General features: G+C 49.0%; 1 protein-coding gene across 1 annotated transcript; it reads left to right on the top strand.

Moving 5' to 3' along the window:
* The first annotated feature begins 421 nt into the window (after window positions 1-421).
* On the top strand, window positions 422-10,338 carry LOC106048698 (keratin, type II cytoskeletal cochleal). The gene is made up of 9 exons (XM_013200766.3): window positions 422-1,202; window positions 1,965-2,173; window positions 4,749-4,809; window positions 5,222-5,317; window positions 6,082-6,246; window positions 6,379-6,504; window positions 7,754-7,974; window positions 8,495-8,529; window positions 9,057-10,338. Exons 1-9 carry the CDS (start codon window positions 828-830, stop codon window positions 9,239-9,241), a joined length of 1,473 nt encoding a protein of 490 aa, XP_013056220.1. The 5' UTR covers window positions 422-827; the 3' UTR covers window positions 9,242-10,338.
* Window positions 10,339-16,410: the final 6,072 nt, after the last annotated feature.

Genomic DNA, 16,410 nt, shown 5'->3' with positions numbered 1-16,410 from the left:
GCTGCTTCTGCATAGCAACGCTGAAGTTAAAGCAGAAATCTCTCCTTTTGAGTCTGGACTGGCACGTTGGGCATTTCCGCACGCAGGGTGCAACCCACTTAAGCCACCTTTATTTTAGAGCTAGCAGGAGAGAGACGATGAAAATGTGTCCAGGGTCAGCTGCAGCATATCTCTCCTGCTACTGCATTTTCCTGCGCGGAGCAGGCTCGCTGGGCGCTGCTGGCAGAGTATGGTGTGTGTGTGTGTGTGTGTCCGAGGCTGCAGCTGGCTTTGGTTGATATTAAACTCAGCTGCACCTTATCTCCTTCCTGCTGTTGCACAGGGGGAGCTGCTTGCTCCGTGGTAGAGTCAAAAAATCAATGTACATTCCCCCTTTTCTCATTTCAGCATCCCTTTATGCAAGGAGGGAGGAACAGAGAAGCCTTGAGGACGTGGGGATTGGACCTGTCCTGTTCTAATTCTCTGCCCAGGTCGCTCGGAAGAGCCCGTGCTTCCTGTCCCTCGGCTGCACATGTGGCAGAGGCAAAGGGAGGCACGGAACAAAGCCAGGTCTGAGCGCCGGGATACGGCGCCAGGTGTGTCCTGTCCCCCTTCCCTGGCCCTTCCCTTCGAGTTCAGCAGGTTGACGGAGGGTGGGAAGGCTGCCAGGCACACCCAGCTCGGAAGGCAGTAAAACGATCCCTCTTTTGCCCTCGAGCCAAGCCCAGCTCTTCTAACGGATAAAAGGAGAAGCGAGTCAGGAGAGCTCACTTGCCTCCCTGGTCTCCAGTACAGCTTTCCTGAGCTTTTGAAGGGTGGGGGATACTGAAGGCACCCTCTGAGCAGCCATGTCCCGGTCTGTGAGTTTCAGCTCTCGCTCTGTGGCAGTCCCAGGGGTCAGCCAAATGCGGGTCAGCACCGTCTCCTCCACCCGTGGAGGAGTGGGTGCCGGCTTTGGCAGCTCCAGCCTCTACAACCTGGGCTCCACCAACAAGCGGATCTCCCTTGGAGGTGGCAGCTCCTACAGCGTTCGGTCTGGATACGGCTACGGTGGCATGGGATTCGGTGGGGGAGTCCCTGGGGGCATTCAGGAGGTCACCATTAACCAGAGCCTCCTGACACCCCTCAACCTGGAGATCGACCCCAATATCCAGCGGGTGCGGAAGGAGGAGAAGGAGCAGATCAAGACACTCAACAACAGGTTCGCCTCCTTCATCGACAAGGTGAGGTGTCGGAAAGACAGTGCTCTGGGGATGCTGCTTAAAAGTAGGCCTTACCCAAAGCTCGCTTAGCTCGCAGTGGGGGGTTCACAAAATGGCTTGGGGTCACATCTTCAGCACCATGGTGTGATTTGCCTGTTACAATCCAATAACTTACTAAAGCCCTGCTTTCATTGCTGTCAGCAATGGATTTTGCCCTGCTTAGGCCAGCTTTATGCCTCCTTTACACGGCCCATAAAATAGGTGCAGGCTTTAAAGATCAATCTGCACCTGAGCCAATCTGCACACCACCAAATTCAGGGAGGAGGGGGCCTCCTGGAGAGGAGTAGACTCAGTGGAACAGATCTTGATGGGCTTACTGTGTTTGTTTGCACTGCCCTGTACCCCTGCAGCTTTGCTATCTCCCACCAATTGATTGTATGTCCTGTGTTGTAAAGTTTGGCTCAGGCATCCTCAAAATGTTAGGAATCCAGACCTGGAGTTTGGTAATTGGCTGACTTTGAGGTTTCTGGACGGCTTCTTTCATGTGTCAGGCAAGCAGAATCTGCTTATCTTTAATTCAAACAAAGCCTTAATGTCATAAGGCAAGCCCCACAGCAGCAATGCTCCCTCTGGTTTTTATCACCCTTCATAATTCAGGTGCTTCCTGTGAGCATTGTGAATTCTTCAGATACCATCCACAGCCCGTCCTCACCCCAAGATCCAAACTCAGCAGTGTCTCCCCTTCCTCATGCTTTTACAAATGACCTCTTGGTTGCTTTTCAGGTCCGGTTCCTGGAGCAGCAAAACAAAATGCTGGAGACCAAATGGAGCCTTCTCCAGGACCAAAAGACTGCCCGGAGTAACATCGCTCCCATGTTTGAGGCATACATCAACAACCTGAGACGTCAGCTGGATGGGTTGTTGAATGACAAAGGGCGTTTGGAGGGTGAACTGAAGAACATGCAGGATCTTGTTGAGGATTTCAAGGCCAAGTAATGTATAATTTAACCTTCTAACGGTACAGTTGAAGTTGACAACAGCTAACAGGTTGTTTGGGAGATTGGCAGAGATGTCCCCAGTTTTTCTGCTAGGGAGGGAGTTTTGTATTGTTTTGTTCCAACCATGAGCTAGGTGTCTAGTCCAGGAGAGCTGCCTGGATTGCTTGGTGTCCCTGGCACCTTGTTCCCACATGGCCTCAGTGGCTCCATCCTCTTGACTCTGCCTGGAGCCTCCTTAGGGATGGCTTCATACTTCTGGGTTGGACAGGCCTGTTTGGGTCTTTAGGAACCCCATCAGAGCTCTGCAGTTTGGCAGGCAGTAGGTGAACTACTGCTTGTTCTGCAGAGAGGTAATGGAGCAAGTGACTTGCAATTTTTAAGCAATTTTTCTGTCCAAATGATGTCTGGGAGGAGTCCCGTGAAGAAAGTAGCCTTTGTCCCAGCCTGTGCCCAACCCAGCTATACAGGGGAATGCCTTTAAAAAAAAAAAAAAAAGGAAAGAAAGAAAAGAGGGAGCTGGCAAACTGGATCAAGCAGGAACTGAAAAAGCATACAGATCTGATAATCCCCAGGGTGTGTTTAGGGAAAGTCAATACCCAGTAATTCCCAAGGAGGTGCACAGGAATTATGTTTTCCCCCAGCGCTGCTCAGTTACTTCTGTTCTTTGCTCATCCACAGTTGCACCTTGCTTCTCCGCAAGGCAACAGCAAGGAGCTGATTTGTACCCAGAGATGTTGTAGCCCTAATTTTAATTGCGTGTCACATGAATGTAAGGTGCACAGGTGCATATTCATCCTTCCAGCTTGGGGGTCCCTGCTGGGAAGCTAAACCCTGTAGGGGAAGGGGAGCAGGAGTTAGGAGTGTAAAAAGCTAGTGCTGCAACAGGAGCGAGGACTTAGTAACTGAAGTTCAGAACCTGCTCCTCCCCATTTATATGAAGAAAATTTCAACTTCTAAGTCAAAATACCTAAAACATAACTAGCCCTGTATATATCTATCGCCTCATTTTCATACATCCAATTTACAGAGCAATTCACCATTTGTGTCTGGGGTAGGGGCGGAGATTTATATGCACAAGGTTCCAGGGGATGAGATTCGGTCCCTTATTTGGCCCCTGCCCTGACTAAGGGTGTGGTTCAAAGTAAGCAGGGGTAGGAATGGGCTGGATCCATGCTGTCTGGCTCGGTGCAGGGCGCGCCAAGGTGTGATAGGGTGCTGGGCTTCCCTTGGGAGTTAATGGAGAACCTTGAATGATTTGTTGGTGATTCATTGACCAGCTTAGTGGAGTTCGCCCTGGAAATGGAAGTCGACAAACCATCCTAGAAAAATTCAGGTGGTAGGGTTTTTTCTGTTTTGTTTTGTTTTAAACCAATTTCCGATCATCTCTGCTGGAGGCTAGGCTCTGATTCTGTTCCATTTTGCACTGCAGGCTGTGCACACACAACACATGCACATAACGTCCATGCCATATATTAGTTTGCAATAGCAACGGATGCAGTTCATTGACCTTGAAAGGGATAACGCCCGTTTATACCAGTGTGGATGGGCAGGCTTCCAGTGCAGAGCAGAAGGGGAGTTACATAAAGACTCTCAAAACTGAAATAGCTCACGCTTTGGAAGGCAAATTACAGTGTTAGCCATACAATGACTGTGTAAATAAACAGAGCAGTGTTCTTACTTTGCCAACAGCAACTCCAAAACAGCTGGTGAAAGCGGTTCCTGCTCTGTTCCTTTGGATAGCTTAGAGAATCCATACAGCAGGTTCTTGCTGTTTAGTTCAGCAGGTTGGCTGTGTGCAGAATGCTGAAAAGCAGGCTCTGAGATCCAGGCTTGCAAGTGGTACAAGTCAGTGGAGCATGGCTTATATCTGCTGAGGATCTAGCTCATTACAGGTGAAGTCAAACACCTAAAGAAGCGATGGTGCCAGTATTAGAAGTTTGTGGGGCTTTAAAGCATAGCCACTCTGTGCAGTACAAGAATAATTGCACTTAGGTCTTACACATGATCGACACCTGCAGCATATTCTCATGTGTCTGGAATAAGGAAGTGCAGAGTGAATGTAGCTTTAAAAACCTCTTCATCAGCACAGAGGAATTTGTTCATCTGCTTCCATCTGTTCTGCATTTGTATGTGCTCTGTCAGTGGTCAAGTGAAAAAAGTGAGAGCCTCAGGACACAGACTACAACCCCACAGGCAGGACATCGCTGGGCTGTCTGTGAGTGAGAATAATGAGCAGAAATCTTCCTAAGCATAGTGAATTTTAATGAATGTGGGAGAACTTGGTGAGAAATTCTTTCCAGCTTAGCGGTAACGGTGCTGGGGACCACAGCAGTTTTCAGGCATCAGCTTATTCAAACAGTACCATAAAGCTGTGGCAGCCAGCTGGCACCTCCTGTGCGAAAAAGACACATGCCTCAGTGGTGCAGCAAACATCTGCCCATGGTTGGCTTGGTTGGGGTAGTCATAGGCTGATGAGGTGGTTCACAAATGGTGAGAGAGAAAGGAATTGGGGTAATGCTTCACTGTGACCCAGGCTCTAACTTAACATCAATCCCTTTTCTTCTGGCAGATACGAAGATGAAATCAACAAGCGCACAGCAGCAGAGAATGAGTTTGTGGTGCTCAAGAAGGTGCGTGCCCTGGGTATTAGCTGGGCCTGATCAAATATGTTTGCAGCCCTTCTCCCCCTTTTGTCCCACAATCCCTTTTGCTACGGCTCTGCCTGGAGACCCACAGGTGAAGAACTGTAGATCTCATTTCTGCCTCAGTGTGGGCACCAAGGTCCCTGTAGGAACCTAGGAAGGAGTGCCAGATTTTACCGATCTCACGAATGATGGCTGTATTTTTGGGGATGTGATGTGCCTTTTCCTAAGGCCTCTATTCTTTTAAAATTCCCAAAGTCAGAGGGATCGCGAGGCTTTCACAGTCTGTGTTGTCCAAGCTGACAGTGGGCACATGGCTGCTATTGAAGGCACCAAAGGTTGGGTGGACTTAGTCATCAAAGCTACAGCAATCTCAGAGGATTATCACTCTTTTTTTAAGGATGTGGATGCCGCCTACATGAACAAAGTGGAGCTGGAGGCCAAGGTGGATGCACTGACGGATGAGATTAACTTCCTGAGATCTCTCTATGAAGCGGTAAGGTCCCTTCTGCTTCTTGTGGGTGCTGCAATGTAGTACTGCAAGTAGGTGAAGAACTGCGGATGGTGACTGGGAAAATTATTATGCTGTTTCTAGAGATGAGAATGGTGATGGAGAGATTGAGTCTTCCCTTCCCTAAGCAAAAACAAGTCTGCAAGTACAGGTTCTGTGAATTCTCACAGTAGTTTTCCCTGTCTGTAATATGAGATGGATGTATTGCAAAGATGGCTGGGACATGTATCTTTTCTGAATGCAGTTAGTATGAAAACAAGAAAAACAATGCATTATACCCAATGCTGTAGTGCTGGTGTGTGTTTGTGCATTTCTGTGCTGTCTGAGAGAGAGAAAGGAAAGCTCCTTATCTTCTGATACCTTCTATTTACAAGATACGAGACTGATGCAACTATGCACATTGCACCCTTGTGTGATATGGTGGAAGTGGGGCCCCACTTTGTGGTGAAGCTGATGCTCAGACTTCTCAGACTAGCATTTCATGCTGAGGTCTTATCTCAGGAAGGTAGTAAACTAACCTTGCTCTTAAGCTGTAGGTGATAAGCAGAGGCATTTCTGCTGCTGTTTGTTACTTTGTGCTTTTCAAGGTTGATGTGATTCAGTCAATTTACTTTTAATTAGTGATCGTTTTGAGGAATTTTATCTGCCTCCCTTTTCCTTTCCTTCTGATATTCTCTCTTTAATTGGCTACCAAAAGAGAGGCTCTTAAAAGTCAGTGATTAATAGTATGTTTTTAATGCAACTGCCAGGAACTTCGTGAGCTGCAGTCCCAGATCTCTGACACGTCTGTGGTGCTGTCCATGGATAACAGTCGAAACCTGGACCTGGACAGCATCATTGCAGAGGTCAAAGCACAATATGAGGATATTGCCAACAGGAGTCGGGCAGAGGCTGAGTCCTGGTACCAGAGCAAGGTGAGTTATGGGCAGTAACAGCTTCTGTTACTACATCTGTCCTGGTTGTGATGACTGGGAGGAAATGTAGTAACATCTAACGGGCTGCCTGCCTGACTCCATCCTTTCTTGTGCTGCTGTTTTGTGTCACAGTATGAGGCACTGCAGGTCACTGCTGGGAAACACGGAGATGACCTGCGCAACACGAAGAATGAGATCTCAGAGATAAACCGCATGATCCAGAGGCTGCAGGGTGAAATTGAAAATGCAAAGGCCCAGGTGAGGAGCTGCCTTTGTTTTCCTGCTGCAGAGCAGTGGATTTAGCAGCAACAGGCTTACTGGAAGCAGGGCTTGTAACACAGAATCTGCTAGAAACAGTTTGCGGATAGTTGCAACGATCGCACTGAAAGATGTCAGTTCTGCAGGAGGGAGAAACTGTGTCATGAGCTAAGTAATGCTGAGAGGGAGCTGAACTATAGGGGAGAATAAGTCTGCAAAGGGACCCATGAGCACAGGAGGGGAGTGATGCAGAGCCCTTTCCAAAGGGTATGGCTGAATGTAGCAATCCTCCCAGCCACGCACAGTCCTTGTGCCTTCTCGCTGCTGGGATCTTCATCCACTCCCTTTCTGCAGTGGGGAACACCATGTTTGGGCACACAAAAGAATTTTTCAGCTGTATAGGAGTTCTGTTTGCTTTCTCCAGGGGTGGTTATCACTTTATCAAAACGCCTGGTGAAAGCCAGACCAGTGAGTGGTTCAAACCATGTTCGGGGCTGAATACAGGCTGCAAATAACCAGAGTGCACAAGCTGGAGATAAGCCATTGTGATTCATCCATTTGTGTTTATTTGGTTTCAGGGCAGGGATGTTTCAGCACACATTTACAAGTAAAGAGCTGACCCAGTGCAGCTCTCTTAATAATGAATGAGAGTGTAAAGCACGTGTTCATTGTGAGCCCTTCCTGCCAAACATGGAGCTTTCTGGAGGTACAAGGGGCACTGCTGAGGGTGCAATAGGCTGCCAGCTTGATGTGGCCCCGCAGGGATGCTTTTGGGGTATGTGTGTAGTTTGTTAACTGCAGGTCTGCTCGAGTCCATGCTTGCCTCACATCAAAGCTTGCTGGAGACCAACTGGCTGTGAACAAGCTCTGGGGCATAACAGGAGAGAAAATCTGAGTTTGCATTAATCCCAAGTGTTGTGCAATTGTGTGCAGTGTGGGTGGGCTGAGAAAGCAAGGGTCACCTGAAAGTCTTATGAAAATGTAGCCAGTGGAGAAACAGGGTCAGATGAATTGCCTTTTAGAATAACATTTATTGGAACAAGGTGAGCTTCCTTTGCAGGCTGATCTCCCTCCAGTGCCCCCCCAAAATGTGTAGGCATGAATTTCTTTGGGTCTAATTTGAACAGATGGCTCCAGTGCTCTTATAGTCACAGAGGTGGGCGGGTGTGTAGGTGCCAGAAGTCCATGGGTGGTAATGTCCTCTACCAAGGAGACAGGATGCCCACCGACATGCTCTTTGTCACTGCAGCGTGCCAAGCTGGAGGCTGCCATTGCTGAAGCTGAGGAGCGTGGTGAGATGGCTGTCAGAGATGCCAAGGCAAAGCTGGAGGAGCTCGAGGCAGCTCTGCAGAAGGCGAAGCAGGACATGGCCCGGCAGCTGCGCGAGTACCAGGAGCTGATGAACGTCAAGCTGGCCCTGGACATCGAGATTGCGACCTACAGGAAGCTGCTGGAGGGAGAAGAGAGCAGGTGGGTGCAGTCCGTGGATTTTACGTGATGAAGAGTCCAGCCCTTTGTATCACGATGACAACATGAGAACCCAATTCCAGTTTCTGGAAGGAGATATGGAAGAGAAAACCTTGCATTTTAAACTGATTTTTGGTCCTGAAAGTGTTCTGGCTTGCCAAATTGGCAAGCTGTAGGGAAAAATTAATACTTTCGGTGAAAACATACAAAGAAATGAGACTCATTTTCCATTGTACATTTGATGCTATGGCAGAAAATTTCCAAGTGGTTTAAATCCCCATGGAATTAGGAGAGAGCTTTTGTGCTCGTTCAGTCCCCCCCAGGTGATAACAGAGCTTGTAAATGTAGGGCCAGAACAAAGCGCTGGATGGCACACTTATCTTGTCTGAATTATTTACAACAGCAGTAATAACTCATTGCCATTGTCTTCATCCTCAGCGCTGAGGCCCTGGGGGAACACTGAGTAATGCAGAGTCTAACCCATCCTCTTCCTTTTTGCCTTTGTGTTTTTCTGCTCCAACAGGTTGGCTGGTGATGGAGTTGGCAGCGTCAATATCTGTGAGTTGATTTTATAATTTGTAATAGTTACACATAGCCATATGCCTATAGAAAGTGCAGGGGGGACCAGCTGGGTCTGCATGCAGGAGCCTGGTAGTGCCCTGCCTTAATTTCTGCAACCAAGTTAACCCCTTCTTAAACGGGAGCCCACCAGGACAGAATTTGATAGTGGCAGATTTCAGCTTTAACTCATCTGCATAGCTGGTGAACGTGCCCACGGCCTCCCTGGTGCACCAAGAGATGCATGTATATGCATCATCAGAGATGAATGTGTATATGGTCTGGGGTACCCTGTGCTACGGGAGGATTTGAGCCAGCCTTTGCATGCCTCTAGTTTAGCGCAGAGCTAAATGCTATGGCCAGACTGCAGCAAGGAAGCTGTTATCCTGAGCCTCATGTTTTGCAGAAAGTCATAGAAAATTTTCATCTGCTTGCTGAAATTTAAAGATGCCCTTTGCATGAGGGTGCCAAAGTGGGTTTGGGGTTCCCTCATACTGACGTTTGGTTTGCTTCTCTCTGTGCCTCAGCTGTGGTCAGCTCCAGCGGTGGAGGTGGCTACGGCAGCTCCAGTGGATTTCTGGGAGGAGGAGTCAGAGGAGGCCTTAACCTGGGAGCAGGCATGGGCAGTGGGGCGCTCGGCTTCTCCTCTGGGGGTGCTACCAAATCCTACACTGTCACCACAACCTCGTCCACCAGAAGCTTCAGGAAGTAACCACAGGAACGGAAATCGGCGGTTTCCCACTACACGGGAGGAGGGAAAACATAGAAAAGTTGTGTTGCCTTTTATAGGACAAATTGGCTGCAAAATTTCTGCAGTGATGAATGAATTGGAATAAGATATACCAGAGTACCTGACCCTGCCACATCACGCCTAAGGCTTGAACCTGCACTGTTGAACTCAGTGGGAACCATTCCACTGAGAGCAGGTTCAAGCCTGTAGGGTGAAATTTATCCAGGGAAGCAGGCAGGGTAATGCTTTTTGTTACTTGTGTGCATGGTACCCCCTGCTCAGGGCTGGATTTCACCCTTTGAAGGGCAAAGCAACCATTTGAGCAGCAAGCTTTTCCACATTTCTGCTGTGGTTTTACAAAAGAGACCAGAAGATTATCTCCCTCTGAATATGATTTGGAAGACTTTATTCCCTTGGGCTCCTCAGAAAATGCCAACCCTCGTTGAGATTTCAGCCTGGGATTGTTTTCTTAAAATATACCAGGAAGAAAACAGTTGAAACTGTTTTGGGTTTCTCCTTATATTTTGGTGTAATTGGCTCAGAAATGGAATTCAGCAATTCTTATCTGAATGAAGCTAATTTCTTACCAAAGGCAATGCAGACATTAACTTTCAGCCTTCATGTAACAAAATAGCTCATAAATGAGCTCCCCTACACATTTCACCTCCCTAAAAGAAACCCAGAGCTTAAGGGGTATGAAATTGCTTGAAACTTATAATTAGCACACTAAAATGGGGGGGATAATATTCCCCATTCTTGGGTGCCTCTGTTTACTACCCGATATTTCAAAGCAAAACTAGTGATATGTGGTGTCTCTACTACAGCTAGGGAAAAAACGTTTTGTTGATGTATCATTACAATGACTATTTGTTCCTGCCAAAATGTGTCTTCAACATAAACGTGCCAGATAAATAGGTTGTTACTGCAGTAGGAAGAATTTTTAAATAAATAAGTAAAAGAAACGGTTGTATTGCATGCTCTGCCATGTCCTAGCAGCGTATCTTTGGTTGACATTTTATGCCTTTGTGGTCTGGGAGTTTGTCATGAGGTCGTTAATAAAGTTACCCTATTGCATGCTTCTTCAGTCCCAGCTGAGTTCCTCCTGTGTGCTGCCCTGGATGCTCAGGAGCTTGGATAAACCTCCAATGTTCTCACCTTCCTCCTGTCTCCAGAGCCTGCTCCTAGCCATGTCCCTTGGAGCAGTGCCACACTGTGGTCAGGATCAGCATTTAGGGTTTGTTGCCTGCTAGCTTTCACTCCTGGGTAAATTTCATTTGTCTGTGTTGCACCGAGTCCGGGCGTTAGGACGATGGGACTGGTTTTGTTCAAGCACTTGGGCCCTGCTCTGAGCTGAGCCTAGCTGGGACCGTGCCCTTCCTGAGTACCATTTGCTCAGCGGAGAGGAGCTAAACATTGGAAGAGATGCTTCACTTGCAGGCAGCCAAAGCTCGGAGAAGTGAATCTGGATGTGATTGCTGCCTGAGGTCAACTCCTTCCTGCTCTGCTCCTTTTGGGCAGCATGGGTGAGAAGCGGTCACCCCAGGGTGACTTGTGCTTACCCCCACCCCTCTCGCAGGGCCACGGTGCAGATGTGGGGCGAGCCCTTGTTGTAGCTGCTGTTGCTGAAGGTATCACCCCAGTGGGAAGAGGACCAGGCAGAGATTTTGTAGTCACTGGGAAAAACTGTTTCCTCCAGTGTGAGGATGGCTCTGAGACTGCTAAGGCCTGTAGGATGCTTTGCCTGGGACAGACCTGGGCACTACCCCTGCCCCAGTGCCCAGCACAGCTCTGCACCTTTTGCGGTGCTCAGCCTGCGTCTGGTTTTACTACACACGTGGCACTAAGAGCAGGGAGGGAGGAATCCGGTGTGCCCAGCAGAGCCGTGCTATCAGCAGCCCGGCACACCCAGCTCACGGCTTTTATGTTGCAGCCAAAAAAGCAAAAGAAAATAAAATCCCCTGAAGTTAATTGAAACAAAGAGCTCAAAGAAAGACGTTGCCCTGATGTTTTTGGCAGGAGATGACACCATGTGCTGCCTTTTGCAAGGCTCTGTGATACTTAGTGGGGAATCGAGGGTCTCTCTCAGCGTTACAGGAGATTAGCAGGGCTCCATCTCTGTTGCAGAACGACACCTGCTGCACAGTAGTGCTGGGGAAAAGGGCATCTGCATGCTCAAGAAAATGCTGTGAAGTGTGAGTCTGTGGAGATGGATGCACGTTGTGCTTTTTGCTCATTCTGTGGGTCTGGCCTTGGCTCAGTCTGGAGTCGCAAGAGGAGCTGGTCCAAGTTTAATCTCTTATTCAGAGGGGATGCTGGCATGCCGCGAGTTAGTGCAAAACCTGGCGTCTCCTGAGTCTCTTGTTGGATTCAGAAGAAATAATTCTGCTTGAGAAGCAGCTTTGCAACAAGTGAGGTTTTCTGTACTTCCAGAAGGAGACAGAGGTCACCCACGAACTGCTGGCACCCCCCCCATGGCAGAGCCCTCTGCCAAGGAGCCAGTAGCAGCGCTGCCGCTGCCAGGCTGAGCAACACATGACCCACAAAGAAGGATTTTTTTGGCCTCGCTGTTTTGCAGCAGTGATTAAGAAGGATAATGAGCACCTGAAATGTGCATAAAATCATGCACAAAGGGTGTTCCTGTTGGTGTGGGGCTGCGAGGTTGGGAACGTGCCTGGTCCGGATGTTGGAGTGGCCCCAGCAAGCTGCTGTGGTTCACAGAGGTGCTGTGAATCGGGGCTCAGGGAACTCAGGAAAAGCTAAAGTTTGTTTAACTTTGCAAATAGATGAGTCAAAGCAAAGATTGGGCCCAACAGAGCGCAAAAGACAACTGCAGAGGGCAAAAGTCCTCCTCAAATGAGCGAGTCCTCCTACCATCGAGGTGCCATTTCAGGGCATTCTGTTCGTGCCCTGGGGTAGGGTGCAGCCAAGACATCCCTCCTCGCCTGCTTTCCCTGCTGCTGTGATTAGGGCAGGTAATGCGACACGATCAAGGATCCCATCTGCCTTTTTATACTCGGCTGTGTGATTTCCACAGTACAGCTCCGTAGCTGAAACACCTCAAAGCCCTTTGCAGTGATTGTCCTGTCTGTTAAACATCTGGGAGTTAGACTCGATAATCCTTACGGATCCCTTCCAACTCGGCATATTCTATGATTCTGTGATTAAAAGCTCTGCCCTGCTGCAAGGACGTTAACGGCTGGGGAGGTTGCTCCGTGCATGTGCTTTACTCACTGATCTGAAAGATGCCCAGCTGACATTTCATGTGGGCAGTCAGTTGTAGTTTCTCTTTCCAGTCGTACAACAGCATCTGGCAGCTTTCTGAGCTCACAAAAGCAGTGAAATGGCTTTTTTCCTTCTTACAGTGTTGCTGGTTTCTGTGCAGTTATAAAGCCCAGCTATCTCTGCTAAAGCTGAGAGTGCTTCAGCCTCTGTCTCTTGCTCTCTGCAGGGCAAAATGCATAATATTTAAATATATTTACAATATTTAAGCATACTTTACACTTTTTTTTATCTAATACTTTATGCAAATGCTCCTTTGAGTGCTTCTGCCACCTCTGCTTGCTCTCAGCCTCTGCATTTCTCCTCTCCTAGTGAGCTGCCCTGATGTTCCCTCTCCAGTTCAGAGGCCCAGCTGAACGCCGTGTTTCCCCATCCGGGGGTTTCCTTCGGGGCTGTGTTGCAGGACACAGCCTCCCACCGTCCGCCTACCCCGTGCAGTGCTGCTGCACCACCGGGATGTGATTGTGGATGTGTCGCTGCAATAACGGGACTGAGATCGTCAGTGATGCGGTCTGTCCACAGATGTCGGGGGTTTTACAGAGGAGGTAAGTTCTGTTATTGTCTTTATGGAAACTGAAGCAGGGGAAGGGTGAGGATTTGGATACAATAGGGCTTGGGAAGAAGGCTGCAGGTGGTGGGGAGCTTTCTCAAGTTCCCCAGCATTTAAGTTGCATTTGCTTCCCATTTTCTATCAGCTTTTCAGCAACTACAAAAGCTAAAACCCTGTTCTGAGGTTGATTGAAATTTTTACCTCGTGTTTAAAGGGAATTAAATGGCACAAAATCATTATGGGCTGGGCTGAGTCTGTAGCTCCACCAGGCACGGAGGGGTGAGGTGGGGGCTCTCATCCTGGGGAGACTTTGGTGCGCCTGGGAAGCCTCGTTGGATTGACTGGGAGCCTAAATGGCTTAATGAGGTTATAAAGGTCAACCCCCCACACAGCAGTGAGGCTAAGAGGCTTTCCAGGCTCTCCCTGGAGGTGGTGGGGGCTCTGTGCTCTAGCACTGGAGCACCTGCAGCCTGGGGAGATGTGTGTAGTGTGGCCTGGGAGCTGTTTCTGCTCAGCTTGGGGGTTGCTGCAATGATGCTGTGCGCTGATGGAGAGCTGAGCAGGGCCTGGACTGCTCCCAGGAGGAGAGGGAGGACAAGGAGGTGTAAAACCACCCAGCAGCTGCTGGTGTCTGGCTTTGAAGTGTTCCTGGGCACCTCGGGGCAATCAGTGATGGGTTTAAGGGGATTTAGGAACCGATAGTAGTAATGAAAAGTTTTCAATTAGCTTTATACAAACTGCTAGAGCGTCTTTGCTTAGTCAGTGCCCTCTAAACGGTGGTGTTTTTGTTTTATTTTCACCTGGGGAGTTCCTGGGAGGAAAATTGTTTGGTGCTCCACCCTGCCTTAATGAAGACATCTAACCCAGGAAGCGCCCGTGTCTTGTGCCTTGCTGGCAGCCAGCTGGATCGTAAACACTCAGCGTTGGGTGGAATGGCTCCCGCTCCTTGCATGTGGGCACAGGGAAGAAGAGATCTCTGCCTTTCTCTCAGTGGTGCTTTGGAGAGAGGTTTCTAAACCTCCTCCCTGCGTAGCTGCAGCTGTGCATGGAGAATTGGCGCATTGAGGGTTACGGGAGAGCAGCGATGTGCAGTCCCTGGGTTTGGAAGGAAGGGCTGGGAGGGTTTTACCAGAGGATGGAGGGGGGCTGGGAGGGTTTTACCAGAGGATGGAGGGGTTGACCTCTGCCTGCTTGAGACCCTTCTAAGTTTTGACATTTCATAGAGTTATAGAATGGCTCGTGTTGGAAGGGACCTCAAGGATCATCTGGTTCCAATCCCCCTGCCCTAGGTAGGGATGCCACCCACTAAATTAGGTTGCCCAGGGCCTCATCCAACCTGGCCTTGAACACCTCCAGGGATGGGGCATCCACAGCCTCTCTGGGCAACCTGTTCCAGTGCCTCACCTCCCTCTGAGTGAAGAATTTCCTCCTAACCTCTAATCTAAATGTCCCCTCTTTTAGTTTAAAACCATTCCCCCTTGTCCTGTCATTACCTGATTGATCAGAGTTGCTCCCAATCCTTTTCATAAGCCTCCTTTAAGTACTGAAAAGCTGCAAAGAGGTCACCCCGGAGCCTCCTCTTCTGGAGGCTGAACAGCCCCAGCTCTCTCAGCCTTACTTCATAGGAGAGGTGCTCCAGCCCTCTGATCATCTTCACGGCCCTCCTCTGGACCCATGCTAACAGATCAACATCCTTCATTTGAGAACTTGGAGTAGAGACAAAATTAACCCTTCTTCTCCCCAAAAAGAAGCAGTCACGTGCTGGTTGTTGCTATGTCAATTTATTGGAGATGCGAGACTAAAACTAGGATAAAAGCCATTAAAGAGCATTGCTGACTAAATGCATGGTATTAGAAATAATTCACTGCATCCTCTTTCTTTCCCAAATTTCAAGCGGGGTAAATATACTTACACAGGCAGTCTCCTTTGCTACGTATTGAAAGATTGGAAAGGTGATTGAAACCAGTCTGATGTGTTTGAGATTGGGTCTGAATCCCATGAACAAGATCACAGAGGAGGGCCAGACCTTGTGATGGATCAGCCCCTTTCATACCTGATAGCAAACTCTGGTGCCCAGGCCCTTCAGTTAAGATGGTATTTACGGCATCAGATGAGCCATACCATTTAGAAAAACAGAAGGAAAAGGAAAGTTGAGGATTAGTTTCAAAATATGTAATGCGAGGATGAAGCAAACTGCCTCCAAACAGCAGCAGCCACTGAAATCTATCCTCTGGGGCAAATGTTGAATGGGATTGGTACAATGTGTAGGGAATATGCAAGCCAGGCAGTTTTGGGTGAGTTCTGCTGATGCCAGGGGTGTATCTGTAAGCTAAAAGGCCAGCTGATATAACTGGGTTGATCTAGGGTGGGAGCTGCTAAAACAAGTGAATAAAGCTGAGTAAAGCCCTAATGAAAATGCTCATAGGTAGAAGCTGTCCTGTCTCACACTTCATTTTGATCCTGGAATCTGTGGGAAGACCAGGGAACTACCCCAAAGGCATCGTGTTTGAACTGCATAATGGGAATGATTCCTGAGCACAGAAAAGCCCTCTTTGCCTTTTGTATCGTGCATAGAAAATGGGTGTGCGGAGTGGGGGAGCTGGGTGCACGTGCTCCGGCGCTGGCCGGCTCTTGCCGTGCATGTCGCTTTGTTTCCAGCCTTGCCATTCGTCTGCAGCTCTTTACATGTTGCTCCTGGCTGACTTGGTCATGGACATGAGCTTCACGTGGGAGCTCCTTGTGCTCCCACTCCGTACAGCTTCACCGCAGCCCACTGCTGCACCGCAGACCCCTGCGCTGCGGCTCACACTGCCGTTCCTGCACGAGCTTCTCTTGGCAGACACTTGGGTGCCGGCAAAACTGGGTTCTGGGCTGTAGGCGAGACCTCCCTGGGAATGGCAGACAGCTGCAAAAGGCAAAGCAAAACTGAATTTCAGCCTAGGGGATTCCTGGAGGAAAGGCAGAAGTTGAATGCTCCAACTTACAGATGTTGACGGGGAGGCCTTCTTCTGCACGAAGCCTGTAGAGAGTGGGAAAAGGTTATCCATTATTGACCTGTCTTCAGATGCAAAGCCCTGTTAGCCTCACCTGTGAGCCTGACCCTCCTTATCCTCTCCCGCGGTGCGGAGGCAGCAGGACTCTCTCTGCACCAGTGGAGGTGCGGTAGGACTGATGGGAAGAGCTGCACTGGGGCTGCGAGGCTGACTTGCAGCACGGCAGCTCTGAAATAGCAAAATAGCTCTGACCATTGCTTTTTTTTTTTCCCGCCCCTTTTGACACATGGGTCTAAAGTAGCTTGTCCAGCCCTGCTGGTGTCTGTCAC

The sequence above is a fragment of the Anser cygnoides genome, chromosome 32 (assembly GCF_040182565.1).
Source record: "Anser cygnoides isolate HZ-2024a breed goose chromosome 32, Taihu_goose_T2T_genome, whole genome shotgun sequence".
Taxonomy (NCBI): Eukaryota; Metazoa; Chordata; class Aves; order Anseriformes; family Anatidae; genus Anser; species Anser cygnoides.
This window is presented reverse-complemented; position numbering and strand designations above follow the sequence as displayed.

Coding starts and splice junctions, on each gene's coding strand:
- LOC106048698 (XM_013200766.3), top strand. CDS start 828: ATGTCCCGGTCTGTGAGTTTCAGCTCTCGCTCTGTGGCAGTCCCAGGG. Junction 5,318..6,081: donor TGAGATCTCTCTATGAAGCG/GTAAGGTCCCTT, acceptor TGCAACTGCCAG/GAACTTCGTGAGCTGCAGTC. Junction 6,505..7,753: donor TTGAAAATGCAAAGGCCCAG/GTGAGGAGCTGC, acceptor TTGTCACTGCAG/CGTGCCAAGCTGGAGGCTGC.